Source organism: Gossypium arboreum, chromosome 5 (assembly GCF_025698485.1).
Source record: "Gossypium arboreum isolate Shixiya-1 chromosome 5, ASM2569848v2, whole genome shotgun sequence".
Taxonomy (NCBI): domain Eukaryota; kingdom Viridiplantae; phylum Streptophyta; class Magnoliopsida; order Malvales; family Malvaceae; genus Gossypium; species Gossypium arboreum.
The window spans coordinates 18,806,436-18,824,754 of NC_069074.1; the positions used below are offsets into that span (position 1 = coordinate 18,806,436).

At 33.6% G+C, this 18,319-nt stretch overlaps 1 protein-coding gene across 1 annotated transcript; it reads left to right on the forward strand.

The window, feature by feature from the left end:
* The first annotated feature begins 15,613 nt into the window (after positions 1-15,613).
* Positions 15,614-17,691, forward strand: LOC108452160 (cytochrome P450 81Q32-like). Its single transcript, XM_017749920.2, has 2 exons — positions 15,614-16,836; positions 16,912-17,691. The coding sequence occupies exons 1-2, from the start codon at positions 15,829-15,831 to the stop codon at positions 17,530-17,532; spliced, it is 1,629 nt and encodes a 542-aa protein (XP_017605409.2). The 5' UTR covers positions 15,614-15,828; the 3' UTR covers positions 17,533-17,691.
* The last annotated feature ends 628 nt before the right edge of the window (positions 17,692-18,319 follow it).

An 18,319-nucleotide genomic window follows, 5' to 3' on the forward strand; every position in this document is an offset into this window, starting at 1 on the left:
CTTGTTAACTTATATGAAACTAATAAGTTTAAAATAAAAGTTAGACGAACCATTAGTCTCTTGGATATTTTTTCTATAAAAATAATATAAAAAATTAATTAATTACGAAAATAGGTTGGGGACAAATTATTTATGAAAATGAGCTGTTTTCTACAGTACTCGTCAGTCCCACGTAACACATTGATGGCACCATACTCTTTTTTTAATCAATCATCACATAATCATTTGATTTTTTTATTGGTGTCACAACTATATCAAATGACACCCGTATGTATTGTTTTAAAATACTAGTGAAAATACAGGTATACAAATGGAAAGAAACCAAAAAAATAAATAGTGCAATCGAGCATCTCTGGAAGATATACGTAGACTTGGGACCGTAAAGCAAAATTGTCAAAGCGCTACTCTAGATGATAAGAACTACCCTCCGGTTGTATGTATGACCCCACAAGTTCTGACTCGGGCTCGAGTTGAGGAGCAAAAGGCAGATGTGATTGACTCGGTCCACTTTGTACCATAAACTAACCACCATATAAATAAGGCAACCCGTTCTCCATGTACTAACGTTGGTAAGTGGACCGAGGGTGTCAAATTAAACAAACAAGATTTGAACAGAGGCTTCCTCTCCATTCGGTTGTTCCACAATACAATATATTGTTGATGCTCCAATGCTAAATTATTTGCTTATTTTCCCTTCTTAGTAATTCCGTGGACATTGTCAAAGTTCTGTGGAATGACCAAAACATCTTGTTTGCACCCGATTTGTAACACCCCCTAACCCCAAACCGTTGCCGGAGCAGGGCTACGAGGTATTACCGGATATATCAGACAACTTATGGATATTTTACAATTATTATAACATTCATAGTATAATTGAAGAATTATGTCCCTATAATGGACTTTCGAAGCCCAACACAAGTATTAAAGTGGAATGAAACGGGACTTGTTCGAGTATTCAGGGAAATATATATATATTTTTTTACAAAAATTTCGACACCATTTCTTCTTAATTTTTTTACATAAAACCCCCTGCAAATTCAAACCAAAAACCACCTAATCCAAAACCAATGGCACAATCAAAAACAATTTAAACCTAAATATATCTAAATCATAACCAATTCATTAACATAGTCATTTAATAACTAAACATTCATAATATTAATCCAAATTAACTAATAACTTCATTCATTTTTTTTTTCATTCCAACTTATACCAAATTATATAATATAATATTTACCATTTTATCAAACTAATAACAAAAATATGGTATACCATTCTTATAACTAGCTTTACAAGTATATCTATATAACTTATACAACACCTAGTACATGCCACTTTCAATTAAGAAAGAGAACATCACCCAAAATCTTTTCATTGAAGTCGGGATCACTCGGATCTTGGACCGGGACACTAGACTTCTATTAACTGCATGCGAAAAAACAACCGTGACGCGAGTATTTCATACTCGGTGGTATTACCATAATTCAAATTGCAATAGCAATTAAAAAATAAAATAAGAACTCAGCATCAAATAACAATTCTTTTTTTTTTTAAGTTATCATTAAATAACAATAAATGAACAATCTTTAGCTATTATTCAATTTTAGTTACAAATCACATTTACTGGTTTTAATCACCACAATCATTTTAAATCCATGCATTTCATTTCCAATCTAAATTTTCAGTCCACAATTTTAATTTCTTTCATATTCACTAGTACAGTCGATCAAATTCATTTGAACTTCTCATTTCAATTATTCACCCTATTAACATTTCGGACTTTAACGGATACACGGATTCCAACCCAAACACACCAGTACGGCTCATTGTGCCTAAAACAAGACATAGTACTGATCGAGATCGACACATAAAGTGCCTAAAACGACACACGAGGTGCCTGATACAACACACGAGGTGCCTGATACGACACATAAAGTGCCTGATCGATAAAGCCGGCAAATCCCGTACACTTCCATATCCTATGGCATGCCAATTATATCCGACTTAGCCCGACTAGTTAATAGGGTATTTCAATTCTCAATTCACTTTCATTTCCATTCCAAGATTACTTTTCAATTAAAATTTTCACATTCAAATCAATTTACAATTCAATTATACATACACATTCACCATTCAATTCAATTCTCATTCAACTCAAATATCAATACTTACCTTATAATTCACTTATTAAATATAGAATTGATATAAAACATTTAATAAAAAGTAATTTGAATTATAGTAATACAAACCGTGAATTTCTCATTTTAATCCTCGATAGCTTTCTCCTTTCCCTTGTGCGCCGATGTCTTGGGTTCTTTGTTAACTACGAAAATAATAATAATTTATAATCATCAATATAACACAATTCAATTTAATCCATGAGCCTAAACATGCAAATTTAACCATTTTTAATGTATATATATAATTTCACCATTAAGCTGTCTACTTGAGTCATTGTTACTAAATTATTTATATCTTGAGCTAGGAAACTCCAAATTAAGATCCACTAATTTTCCCTGAAACTAGACTCATATATCTTCTCACCATAAGATTTTCAGAATTTTTGGTCTAGCCAATTAGTACAGTTTATTCATTAAATACTCCCCTGTTATTTCATTTGACAGTTCTGACCTCTCTCTACTAAAAATAAATTATCTCATTGTACAGAACTCGAATAAGGTTCTTGTTTACTTATTTTGAAACTAGATTCATTAAGGAATTCACAAATATAAATTACACTCCATAATAATTTTTGTACAATTTATAATGATTTTCCAAAGTTAAAATAGGGCATCTCGAAATCACCCCAAACCAGTCTTACAAAATTTCAAATATCTCTTGATTCATCAATTCACTGCTTACACTATTTATACTATAAGAAACTAGACTCAATAAGTTTTAATTACATATTTTTTTCATCCTATAGTTCAATTTATAAAAGTTTTAGTGAATTTTCAAAGTCAGAGCATTGCTACTTCCCAAAACTGTTTTGATGTAAAATGTTAATAACCAAATTTATAACACCAATTCACACCTTATGTCTATTCAAATTTCATTTAAACTCAAATTTAACTATTAAATTTTCAACATATTTTCTTAATTCCGAAATTTTCCTCAATTTAGTCCCTAAAACACAAAACTTATAGCTTACTTTTCAATTCAATCCTTATATTTATTTTAACTTGAATTTCATTCAATTAAACCCTATTTCATTTTTTTTATTCAACATGAACAATATTTAGAATTCTAATAACTTTCAAAATATTAATTTAATTTCATCAAAACTTTGTTCTAAAGCTTTTAAAACATTAAAATTAAGTAAAAGTGCTAAATTAACTTACCTATTAAACTTTCAAACCTTCAAACCCTAATTCTCCCTTTTTCTTTTCTTTCTTCTTTCTTTCTTTCCTTCCCTGCTTTTCGTTTGCCTATTCTGTTTCTTTTCTTTGTTCTTTACTTTATTTTCTTTCTTTTATTTGTTTTAGTTGCTAATAATATATTATAATAATTTATTTATTATTTATTTTTTACCATCCACTTGTCAAAATTATACTATATAACTAAGTAAAATCTTAGATTTTTTACTCCTTTGTCGCCTCATCTTCCCAAATAGGCTTAATTCCTATTTGGTCCTTATTATTTCCTACTAATTTATAATTAAACTTTTACTCATTATTCAATTTAGTCATTTTACTAATTACTCTAAATTAAGCTAAATTCACCTAATTTAAACCTAATCAAACACATCGCTAAACTCATAAATATTTCTAGTAATTATTTCGAACTCGATTTACTAAGACGGAGGCCTGTTAATGTACTTTTCCGATGCCCGTGAATTTTGGGTCATTACATTTCTCCCCCCTTAATAAATTTCGTCCTCGAAATTTACCTGAGAATAGATGAGGATATTGTGCTCTCATCGTTTCTTCCGATTCCCAAGTCGCTTCTTCCATACTATGACTCCTCCATAACACTTTTACTAGAGGGACCCGTTTATTTCTCAGCTCTTTTACTTCTCGAGCTAATATCTGAACCTGCTCTTCTTCATAAGTCAAATCAGACCGAAATTCAATATTTTCAGTAGGAATAATGTGGGAAGGATCCGATCTATATCTCCGGAGCATCGAAACATGAAAAACATCATGAATTTTCTGTAATTCTGGAGGTAAAGCTAGTCGGTAGGCAACAGGCCCAATTCTTTCCACAACCTCATACGGCCCAATAAAACGTGGACTTAACTTACCCTTTCGGCCAAATCTCAAAACTTTCTTCCAAAGTGATACTTTGAGGAATACTTTATCACCAACAGAATATTCAATGTCTCGCCGTTTCAAGTCTGCATATGATTTCTGCCTATCAAAAGCTGCTTTCAATCTATCTTTAATCTTCTTAACTGTTTCTTCTGTTTCTTAAATCAATGCTGGCCCAATCATTTTTCTTTCATTCAGTTCTGTCCAACATACCGGTGATCGACACCTTCGACCATATAATTCTTCATACGGAGCCATTTGAATACTAGATTGGAAACTATTGTTATAGACAAATTCAGCTAATGGCAAATAACGTTCCCAACCTGATTAAAAATCAATGATACAAGCCCGAAGCATATCTTCTAATATTTGTATTACCCGTTCGGACTGTCCATCTGTTTGCGGATGAAAAGCCGTAGTAAAGTTAAGTCGAGTACCCAATGATTCATGTAGCTGTCTCCAAAATCTCGATGTGAACCGAGGATCTCGATCTGAGATTATTGACACCGGAATACCGTGTAATCTAACAATTTCTCGAATATACACTTCTGCAAGCTTCTGCAATGACCAATCTGTTCTAACAGCTATAAAGTGAGCTGATTTTGTAAGCTGATCAACAATTACCCAAATTGCATTCTTTTTACTTGCTGACAATGGCAATCCTGTAACAAAATCCATTGTAATACGATCCCATTTCCACTCAGGAATGCTAATAGGCTGAAGTAATCCAGTAGGAACTTGATGTTCGCCTTTACTCACGACATGTCAAACATTTCTTGACATATTCAACTATGTCCCTTTTCATTCCAGCCACCAATATAATTCTCGTAAATCACAATACATCTTTGTTCCACCGAGGTGCAAAGCAAAAGCAACATCATGTGCTTCTCGAAGAATTAACTCTTTAGTTCGAATTAGTGGAACACAAACTCGATTTTGAAACCTCAAACAATCATACCGTCAATACTAAAACTCTTGGTTGTACCATTTTGAACCATTTCTCTTTTCTTCAATAATCTATCATCTTTCATCCGAAATTTGCTCTAATCGATCAAACATCATCGGCTTAACCCTTAATTCACTAGCAAGCTTCCATCATCATTAATACTAAGTCGAGCAAATATTGCCCTTAATTCCCCAACGCTTTTCTACTCAATGCATCACCTACCACATTTGCCTTTCCCGGGTGGTAATTTATAATACAATCATAATCTTTCGAAGTTCGATCCACCGTCTCTGTCTTAAATTCAACTCCTTCTGCGACAGAAGATATTTAAGACTTTTGTGATCCGTGTAAATGTAGCATTTTTCACCATATAGGTAATGCCTCTAAATCTTTAAAGCAAAAATTATTGCAGCTAGCTCCAAGTCGTGCGTCGGGTAGTTACGTTCATGTGTTTTTAATTGTCGAGATACATAAGCTACGACTTTCCCATCTTGCATCAATACACAGCCCAGACCGCTTAGAGAAGCATCACTATACACGACAAAATCTTTTCCCGACTCGTAATGTTAATACTGGGTGCCTCTGTCAACATTTGCTTCAAAGTCTCAAAACTCTTCTGGCACTGGTCATCCCAGATAAAAGGAACATTCTTTTGCAGTAGTTTAGTCATTGGTAGTGCTATCTTTGAGAATCCATTTACAAACCTCTTGTAATACCCAGCTAGACCGAGAAAACTGCGTACCTCTGATATATTATTGGGTGGTTTCCATTGGACAATCGCTTCAATTTTCTTTGGATCAACCCGAATTCCGTCTGCAGATACTACATGTCTCAGAAATACAACCTCTGATAACCAGAATTCACCTTTACTGAACTTTCCATACAATTGTTTCTCTCGTAAAATCTGTAGAACAATTCGAAGATGCTGATCATGTTCTGCTTCTGTCTTCGAATATACCAATATATCATCAATAAAAATCACCACAAACTGATCTAAATACGCCTGAAAATGCGGTTCATCAAATCCATGAAAGCAGCTGGGGCATTAGTCAACCCAAACGGCATCACCAAAAATTCATAATGACCATAACGAGTACGAAAGGCAGTCTTAGGCACATCGGTTTCCTTCACCTTTAGTGATAATACCGGATCTCAAATCAATTTTTGAGAATCTGAAGCTCCTTAAGTTGATCAAACAAATCATCTATACGAGGCAACAGATACCGATTCTTGATCGTCACTTTATTCAACTGTCGATAATCAATGCATAACCGCATAGAACCATCTTTATTTTTAACAAACAATACTGGAGCTCCCCAGGGTGAAATGCTTGGTCTGATAAATCCACGATCTAGTAAATCCTGTAGCTGCACCTTCAACTCTTTCAACTCAGTGGGCGACATTCGATACGGAGGTATAGAGATTGGTGCTGTACCCAGATACACTTCAATAGCAAATTCAACCTCTCTGTTAGGTGGTAAGCTCAGCAATTCTTCAGGAAATACATCTGAAAACTCACATACAGTCCTGATCTGACTACACCGACTTCTAACCGAATCGAATTAATAACATATGCCAAATATCTTTGAACAACCTCTTTGAAGCAATTTATTAGCTTTTATTATCGAAATGATGCGTGTCGGACCAATCGTACGGATGCCACTTACTTCAACTCGTCCCCATCCTCTCGTCTCGAATCTCAACCTCTTTTGTAACAATCCAAAATCACCCCATATTCGGATAACCAATCCATGCCCAAAATTATATCAAAGTCCCCAAATGGCATAATTAACAAGTCAACCAGAAAAGTTTTATTCTGTATAATCAACGGGCATCTTAGATAGACCTGATTCACTAACACTGTTTGCCCCAACGGACTCGACACCTCAATAGACACTCTAGACATTTCGGATTTTAATTTTCTCAACTCAACTAAATTTGAATTAATGTAAGAATGTGAAGATCCAGGATCAATTAACGCATAAACAGGCTCAGAATACAATAAAAATATACCTGTTATCACATCGTGGGCATTGCCTTCTTCACGAGTTTTGACCACATAAGCTCTAGCTGGTATTCGCTTCAGATCGGCGAGTAATAATATCATCGCTCCTTCTACCACTCCTCCTCCGCAACCGAACTACCTCTACCTAGACCTCGCCTCGAGTAGTAGATATCGATTTACGTGATGTGACAGAGTATCATTTTTATTCTTCTGACGGTCTTTAACAAAATGTCTCCGTCGACCCATTAACGAAACAACCTCCGGTCACTTTCCAACATTCACCCAAATGTCTCTTTCCACAATGTCCACATTCTGGAATGTCAACATCTCGAGGTGGACCCCGTATACTACCAGTGGATACCGTCGTCTGTTTTCCCTGGCTTCTTTCACCTCTGTCTGATCTAAAACTGAATCTCCAACCACCCTGAGATTCTTTTGGTCTTTTCGGCTGAGGGTTCCAACTGGTAGTTCCCGTACGCTTCCCAGCTGGTCTAACACTTTGAGTCTTTTTATTAAAACCTAACACTTGTTCTACCATTTTAGCTCGCTCAATCAAATCTACCATTTCAGTAATACGTTGAGATACCAATTGTAATTTGATCTCATCTCGTAGACCCCGTAAAAATCTCTTACAACTATCAGTTTCAGTTGGAATAAACTCTGAGGCATATCTACTGAGTCTCGAGAATTCTCTCTCATAGTCTATTACTGACATGTCACCCTGTTGTAACGTCAAAAACTCTTGTTTCTTGTCTTCGATGTACATTTCTCCGATATATTTCTTTTGAAACTCCTTCGAAATAGATCCCAAGTTATCTGATTCTCGGTAAGTGTCGAACCACCGATTCCCACCATAAGTAAGCTTCTTCTTGTAACAACGATACAAAGACAAATCAAACACTCTTGGGTACAATCTAATTGTCATAAAATTCTTTTGGTCGACTCCATCCAATTTTCACTCAGATGGATCGACTCCTTTCGCACCCATAAATTCATTGGCACCATACTTTCTCAATTCCTTTATCGGGCCCGTCTTTGAATTGGGCCGAAGTCATAGCAGAACAATTTCCACTATTCTTTGTAGTGCATCGGCAATTTTTCTATTTGTATCAGAATCATCTCTATCATTTCTTCTTTCTGCTCTAGGAGGTTGGTTTCTCATCGGGTTAATACTAGGTGTTACCGATTCAGTTTCATCTAACCCGTAAGATTCTTCTTCTCCAGGATGCATTTCTTCATCAAGATCATTTATTCTCTCATCGACATCTTTAATCTATAAAACAAAACAAATAAATAGATCAAGATCCAAAATCCCGACTCAATTTCGACTCAAAAGTGGCATGTACTTTTAGACTCAATTTCGAGCTCGATATAGCCAGAGAATCAGCTAAACCTGATAGCTCTGATACCAACAAATGTAACACCCCCTAACCCAAAACCGTCACCGGAACAGGGCTACGAGGCATTACCGGATATATCAGACAACTTATGGATATTTTACAATTATTATAACATTCATAGTATAATTGAAGAATTATGTCCCTATAATGGACTTTCGAAGCCCAACACAAGTATTAAAGTGGAATGAAACGGGACTTGTTCGAGTATTCAGGGAAATATATATATTTTTTACAAAAATTTCGACAGCATTTCTTCTTAATTTTTTACATAAAACCCCGCAAATTCAAACCAAAACCACCTAATCCAAAACCAATGGCACAATCAAAAGCAGTTTAAACCTAAATATATCTAAATCATAACCAATTCATTAACATAGTCATTTAATAACTAAACATTCATAATATTAATCCAAATTAACTAATAACTTCATTCATTTTTTTTTCATTCCAACTTATACCAAATTATATAATATAATATTTACCATTTTATCAAACTAATAACAAAAATATGGTATACCATTCTTATAACTAACTTTACAAGTATATCTATATAACTTATACAACACCTAGTACATGCCACTTTCAATTAAGAAAGAAAACATCACCCAAAATCTTTTCATTGAAGTCGGGATCACTCGGATCTTGGACCAGACACTAGACTTCTATTAACTGCATGCGGAAACAAACAATCAGTATCTTTGAGTATTTCATACTCGATGGTATTACCATAATTTAAATTGCAATAGCAATTAAAAAATAAAATAAGAACTCAGATCAAATAACAATTCTTTTTTTTTTTAAGTTATCATTAAATAACAATAAATAAACAATCTTTAGCTATTATTCAATTTTAGTTACAAATCACATTTACTGTGTTTTAATCACCACAATCATTTTAAATCCATGCATTTCATTTCCAATCTAAATTTTCAGTCCACAATTTTAATTTCTTTCATATTCACTAGTACAATCGATCAAATTCATTTGAACTTCTCATTTCAATTATTCACCCTATTAACATTTCGGACTTTAACGGATACACGGATTCCAACCCAAACACACCAGTACGGCACATTGTGCCTAAAACGGTACATAGTACTGATCGATATCGACACATAAAGTGCCTAAAACGACACACGAGGTGCCGATACAACACACGAGGTGCCCGATACGACACATAAAGTGCTCGATCGATAAAGCCGCAAATCCGTACACTTCCATATCCTATGGCATGCCAATTATATCCGACTTAGCCCGACTAGTTAATAGGGTATTTCAATTCTCAATTCACTTTCATTTCCATTCCAAGATTACTTTTCAATTAAAATTTTCACATTCAAATCAATTTACAATTCAATTATACATACACATTCACCATTCAATTCAATTCTCATTCAAATCAAATATCAATACTTACCTTATAATTCACTTATTAAATATAGAATTGATATAAAACATTTAATAAAAAGTAATTTGAATTATAGTAATACAAACCGTGAATTTCTCGTTTTAATCCTCGATAGCTTTCTCCTTTCCTTGTGCGCCGATGTCTTGGGTTCTTTGTTAACTACTGAAAATAATAATAATTTATAATCATCAATATAACACAATTCAATTTAATCCATGAGCCTAAACATGCAAATTTAACCATTTTAATGTATATATATAATTTCACCATTAAGCTGTCTACTTGAGTCATTGTTACTAAATTATTTATATCTTGAGCTAGGAAACTCCAAATTAAGATCCACTAATTTTCCTGAAACTAGACTCATATATCTTCTCACCATAAGATTTTCAGAATTTTTGTTCTAGCCAATTAGTACAGTTTATTCATTAAATACTCCCTGTTATTTCATTTGACAGTTCTAACCTCTCTCTACTAAAATAAATTATCTCATTGTACAGAACTCGAATAAGGTTCTTGTTTACTTATTTTGAAACTAGATTCATTAAGGAATTCACAAATATAAATTACACTCCATAATAATTTTGTACAATTTATAATGATTTTCCAAAGTTAAAATAGGGCATCTCGAAATCACCCCAAACCAGTCTTACAAAATTTCAAATATCTCTTGATTCATCAATTCACTGCTTACACTATTTATACTATAAGAAACTAGACTCAATAAGTTTTAATTACATATTTTTTCATCCTATAGTTCAATTTATAAAAGTTTTAGTGAATTTTCAAAGTCAGAGCATTGCTACTTCCCAAAACTGTTTTGATGTAAAATGTTAATAACCAAATTTATAACACCAATTCACACCTTATGTCTATTCAAATTTCATTTAAACTCAAATTTAACTATTAAATTTTCAACATATTTTCTTAATTCCGAAATTTTCCTCAATTTAGTCCCTAAAACACAAAACTTATAGCTTACTTTTCAATTCAATCCTTATATCTATTTTAACTTGAATTTCATTCAATTAAACCCCTATTTCATTTTTTTTATTCAACATGAACAATATTTAGAATTCTAATAACTTTCAAAATATTAATTTAATTTCATCAAAACTTTGTTCTAAAGCTTTTAAAACATTAAAATTAAGTAAAAGGGCTAAATTAACTTACCTATTAAACTTTCAAACCTTCAAACCCTAATTCTCCTTTTTCTTTTCTTTCTTCTTTCTTTCTTGCCTATTCTGTTTCTTTTCTTTGTTCTTTACTTTATTTTCTTTCTTTTATTTGTTTTAGTTGCTAATAATATATTATAATAATTTATTTATTATTTATTTTTTACCATCCACTTGTCAAAATTATACTATATAACTAAGGAAAATCTTAGATTTTTTACTCCTTTGTCGCCTCATCTTCCCAAATAGGCTTAATTCCTATTTGGTCCTTATTATTTCCTACTAATTTATAATTAAACTTTTACTCATTATTCAATTTAGTCATTTTTACTAATTACTCTAAATTAAGCTAAATTCACCTAATTTAAACCTAATCAAACACATCGCTAAACTCATAAATATTTCTAGTAATTATTTCGAACTCGATTTACTAAGACGGAGGCCTGTTAATGTACTTTTCCGATGCCCGTGAATTTTGGGTCATTACACGATTTGTTGCAGAACTCGATCCCCATTGTACCACTCAACAGTTGAAAAATTCAACATAGGTGTGTTAATGCACTACACGAGTGAATGTTGATAAGCCGATTGGGAAATGAGAGTCGCAACGTCCGACACAGTATATGGCATCCATACAAATTGCACAATAATAACATTGTTATAGTGACATGAGTCAAATAACATAAATAAAATAATCACATGACATGGATATAATTTTATTTTGGAAAAATTATCTCCTCCACGAGGTATGCCTCAATCGTCTATTGGTAGACAATGATGATTTTGAACTTCTCGATACCAGGGCAAGTAAACAATCCAAAAATAAAGCAAACTTATTAGAACACTTTCATAAATAAAATAAAATTCTTGATTGAAGTTTAATTTTTTTTTTTACCTATTTACAGCGGGAACACGCATGGTTGGTGACTCACTAATGCAATACATGACATCCTGTACTGTGCCCAAAACTACAGCAGTATCATGCACTCGCCTATATCTTGGGTATCGTGTTTTGTCGCTTGACAAAATTTACGATATAACGTTGCTAATACTGTTGAACCCCAACTGTACGAACGGGCAACTTGCAAATCGGCCAATAAAGACAAGTACATGATGTGGACTTTATTATTATTTTGCGTTCGACATAAGTACCCCTATCAACTACAGTATATACGTTTGAGCAACATACATCTTCTCCCACTCAATGACACTACTCAATAAGGTTTCAAAATTTTACCTTAATCAAGAAATTTTCAAATTGGTAAACCTAGCTTCACCATTAGTAGGCGAGTGTCCAAGCAACTAATAGCAAAGCGTCATAGGTTTGAACACTTTACTTGAACCCGTGATTGCATCACTGTTAACTAGGAGCCCAAGTTGCAATGCAACATCTTCTAAGGTGATGGTGCACTTCCTACACGACAAATAAAATGTGTGGGTCTCCGGACACTACCGCTCAATTAATGCGGATATTAAAGTTAGCCCTCAACTCAAACATTTGAATCAATGCTGATGTTCCAAATCTGACGACATCCAAGTATGGAAAAATATGTTTGTCCAGCCGGTAGCTCGAACCATGGACACAAGGTATTCACCCTGTACATATTAAATTACTGCATTAATTAAATATGTTAATTAAATAAAAAATGATGTGCAACTTTATAAATATACTCATGAATAACAAGTAACAATTTTTTTTACCGGCACTTTAATCATCATTGCCACGTGATAGATTATTTTGATCAAAGAATCCATTTTGATATTTGCACAAACAATAACAATTTTAATAACAATTTAAACAAAAAATTAAAATAATTTATCATAACCCATAAAAATAAATAAATATAAATACAAACAAACCATAGCAAACAACTCATTCTTGTAATTAATTTCCCCATCCCATTTTCATAATTACTTAATTTTTATATCATTTTTATAATTTTAAACATTAAATCTAAAAATATAATTAGAAACTATCAATTTTTTTTTCTAAACCACCGATACAAATCAATATTCCCTTAAAACACCAACAACTAACAAAAAGAAAACAATTTTTTTTTCTTTCAACATGTGGGGGAGGGACCATGGCTTCTTTATAAGGGGGAAGAAAAGAAAAATAAAAAAACTTGAAAAACAAAATAAAGGAGGGAGCCTGTGACTGATCGGTCACATCGGCGGCAAAGTGTTAGCTTTTTTTTTTTTTTTAAAGTACCATCAATGATGCTTAGCACACCGACAATACTAATTAAAAAATATTTTTTTCTTCTCAGCCTTTTTTTTTTACATATATTTTTTTATAAACATCACAGGTGCCACTTGATAGACTGATAACACCATTAATTTTTTTTCATAGGTATACTCGCATTTTTACAAATAAAGATATAGGTGCCGCGAGACACAATGACAGCACCAATATTTTTTTTAACTAAATGATTACATGATGATTGATTGAAAAAGAGGTGGTGTTGTCGATGTATTAAGTGACACTAACGAATATTGTACAAACACATATTTTCATAAATAATTTATCTCAACCTATATTCGTAATTAATTAAATTTTAGTATTATTTTTATAAAAATCCCGTCTCCTGCCCATGCAATGAAAAATGTTTTTATATAACCAATTTAAATTTTCGCTTGATCTTGGAAAATGCAATAATTTTGTTTACTGGCTTTCAGTGTTTTAGATTTAGCATAAACTTTTATTCCCAACTGGTATTTTGATGATACAATGTTTAATGATCTGTTTAGATGTAAAAAATAATTAGATAAAAGTGGAATTATTAAAATAATAATTATAATTCTTTGCACGTATTTGATATATAATTTATTTTCATTCTTTATATCATATTTTATAATATAAATTAATAATAATTATATAATTATAAAATCTAAAATCTAAAAATTATAAAAAAAGTGTTCAGAAATTTGTTTTCTAAATAAACAACATAACTTAAAATCAAAGTATCATAAATAGGTTAATCTAAAAATTATTCAATAATACAATTATTAAAAAGTTAAATAAGAAAATAAATATTTCACGTAAAGTTATCTAATTACTCTATCATTTCATATTCTTTTTGGATTATTTTTCTTTAACATTAAATTTGTATTTCTTGTCTGAGTTAATTATCAGAATAATTTGTAATTTAGTTAAAATTAGTATAAATACTTTATAATAATTATTAAATAATTTAATTAAATATTGGGAAATTATAATTTTCCAACAAACTTTTAGATACGTAAACAAAATTAGTAAAATAAAATATAAATTTATTATAAAATATAATTTTTACTCGTATAAAACAATTTTGAACTTTTATTATAGTGACAGATAAATAATTTAAGTTTTGGAGTCTCGTAGCTAACCGAGTGCCATTTTGGCTTTTTGTGCTGGGAGAATAATCTGCCTTGATGCCTTTTTTGAAGAACATCTGTCCTGACGCTAATAGTTAGTTCTAGCAGTTTGAATATGTTTTGTCCTAGCAGCTAAGTCGGCTTTCTTAAATCTTTATCACTTGGAAAAAGGCATAGTCTTGCATTTTTTAAATGGATATAATAAGCTTGTGTCACCATTCTCACCCATTTTTTGTAATAGAAGATTGTGACAGGAAGATGTTTTTAATTTCTGGACTGGATTTAGTAATCTACAGAAGACTTTGCAAACAGCTGAACTTCCTGCTCTCTAGTGTTATGGGAAATAAAATAAAAAAGTCACTAAAATAGATGACAGTTTAATATGATGTCGAAGAATTCAAGCCTTCTAGACTGTAGTCTAAAGGAATAGCATGTTGTTGGAGGGATTTAAATTGGAACAATAGCTTGTCCTTGACGAATTTACCAAATAGATGATCTATATACATAAAAAACAGGGCAAATGATTCTGAGTAGATGTATATCATTTGGAACATTTTCTTCGTACGGCACTGCTAGAAATGTTGTATCAGGAAAAGAAACTGAAGGCTTTTGAAGATAGCTGCTTGCTTTTGCATTAAATATTACACGCAATACCTCTTTATGATCTTTTCCCATTGATTCCTATCACAGGTTGCTTACTGTGGTGATTGCACAGAGTTGACCTGTAATTGTACACTATGAATTCTTATATCATATTCAACCTGATTTGATCACGGCTTGACTAAAATACTACGATCGTGATTGTTAACATGAATTTTTTGCAAGACTCCATTTCAGTACTTTGAACTTGACAGAAGATTAACACTCAAGGAAAGTGAAGACTGAAGCATCGAAAATTCAATGGCAAAATACACATTTCTTGGCTTCTAAATAGTGTCAGACATTACAAGAGACTCCTTTTGGTTATGCAAGTTTGGCAAGGCTAGGCTACTTGCTGGACCACTTTAGGAATCAAGATTCAGGACCAGAGTAGCAAACTGTCGCCTTAATGTTGGCGGTATTTAGTTGGAGCCATAGCTTCAGCTTGTCCCCGACCAACTTACCAAATAGACTATAGATTCATAAAGAGAAGGGCAAATGATCTCGTGTGGATCTATATAATTTGGCACATCTTTATCATACGGCTGTGCTAGAAACGCCATATCAGTAATAAAGATTAGTGGCTGTAGGATACAGCTGCCTGCTTCTGCATAGATAACATACGCAACTGACGCAAGCCTTAGTATTATGATATTATCCCATACTCAGATTAATTCCCATCACCAGTTGCCGAACTGCCATTCTCCTATAAATGATTCTATCAGGATGGATTACCGCGTAAAATCTAATCTAGCCATGGAAGCCTCACTGTTCTGCTACATTGTCTTCTTTCTCTTCCTCTATTTTCTTACCAGAAGGTTGCTCCAAAACAAAGGTCTCCCACCAAGCCCTGCTCTTTCCCTTCCCGTCATAGGCCATCTCCATCTCATAAAAAGGCCCCTCCATCGCACCCTTGCTAAGCTTTCGAAGCAGCACGGTCCAATTCTCTTCGTTCATTTCGGGTCTCGCCCTGTCCTCGTCGTGTCTTCTCCGTCTGCTGCAGAAGAATGTTTCACCAAAAACGACATCGTATTTGCAAACCGCCCTCGCCTGCTCGCTGGCAAACACCTTGGTTACAATTATACTACTCTTCCCTGGGCCCCGTACGGTGACCACTGGAGAAACTTGAGGCGTGTGGCCGTTCTTGAACTCTTGTCATCCAATCGTGTTCAAAAGTATCGCGGGATACGAATGGATGAAATCCGATCTTTGATTCTCAGGCTTTATAGGAGGAGTTCAAAGGGTGGTGAGTTTCAGGTTGTGGAGATGAAATCGATGTTTATTGAGTTAACTCTTAATGTTATGATGAGGATGATTACTGGGAAGAGATATTATGGAGAAGGAGAGGAAGAACTTGAGGAAGAAAGAAAGTTCAAAGAAATTGTGACAGAGACCTTTGAATTGAGTGGAGCCACAAGTATTGGAGATTTTCTACCGGTTTTGAAATGGATTGGATTCAGTCAAATTGACAAAAAGCTGATAGCATTACAGAGGAAGAGAGACGGATTCATGCAGAGCTTGATTGAAGAACGTAGAAAATTAACAAATGATTCATATTCTGAACAGAGCAGCAAAACAATGGTTGCTGTTCTATTATCTTTGCAAGAAACTGATCCTGAATATTATACAGATGATATCATCAGAGGCATGATGCAAGTAAGCTATTCTCCATTGTAAAATCCAGCTTCCATATCTCCTGTAATTCATGTTGTATTTATCTTTTGTCTATAGGTATTATTATCAGCTGGAACAGATACTTCAGCTGGGACCGTGGAGTGGGCTCTGTCACTTTTGCTAAACAATCCAAAAACCCTTTCTAAAGCTCGGGAAGAAATAGACATGGAAATTGGACAAAACAGGTTTATGGAGGAATCAGATCTTGGTAGACTCCCATACCTCCACGGCATCATAAAGGAGACGTTTAGGATGTGCCCCGTAAGCCCAGTTTTGGTACCGCACGAGTCATCCGAGGAATGCACCGTGGGGGGGTTCTCTATCCCGCGAGGCACAATGCTGTTGGTAAACATTTGGGCCATTCAGAATGATCCAGGAATATGGGAAAAGGCTAGTGAATTTAAGCCCGACAGGTTTGTAGGACCAGAGGCGGTAAATAATGGGTTCACGTTGTTGCCATTTGGGACAGGCAGGAGGAGGTGTCCGGGAGAGAGCATGGCAATGGGATTGATTCCTTTGACGTTGGGATCTCTGATTCAGTGCTTTGAGTGGGAGAGAATTGGTGAGGAGATGGTGGATATGAGTGAAGGTAGTGGGCTAACCATGCCCAAGGCTCAGCCCTTGGTTGTAAAATGTAGGCCACGCCCAGCCATGATCAACCTCCTCTCTCAAATTTAGTCTAAGATGTTTTGTGTAATCTTTATTATTTGTATAATTTTTTTTCTTAAGGCATATGGAAATGCGATGAATCCAACATCCAGATGTTGCATTCAATAATTTAAATGTATTTGGTTTTTTTTTTTGGTAAAAAATAAAAGCAAAACAAATGTAGTCTCAGCTCTCCAAGTCCACAAGCATCTGCCTGTAGCAGATAAGTAATACACGGTGGAGGGGACAACAAATGTATGTATTATGCCTATATCCTTTTCCTGGGCAAGATGGCCTGTTAAGGATGTGTCTCACCAAAAGTCTAAAATAGTCTTTCACTAAGGTGGTGGTGGAGTGAAAGTCATTGTACGGTTTATTTAAAAAATTAATTGTCATCAACAAATCCATCTACACAACAAGATGTCGAACACCCAGACCTTTTGCCAAACTTCAACAATTAGTACAATATAATAACAATCAGGTCCAACGTATTGTTTCATAATTAAAAAAAAAATATTATCTATTAGTATAAGCACAAAAAGGGACAAAAATGAAGAAAAAAATATTTTGAAGATATGGGGAATTTCACCCCGACAACCTTATTGACATTGAACTCAATAATAGTATACAAATAGCATCGATAATGTTATAAGGAAATAAAGAATCAGCGCAGAACAATTGAACGATGAAGAAAGAAGGGTGCAGCTTTTGTTTAGAATAATATCATTCTAGTGGTTAGGGTTTGAGATGCCACACCATTGGACTGCAAAACGGAGCATATGTACTTGTGTTCTTCCTTCTTCTGCACTACTTTATT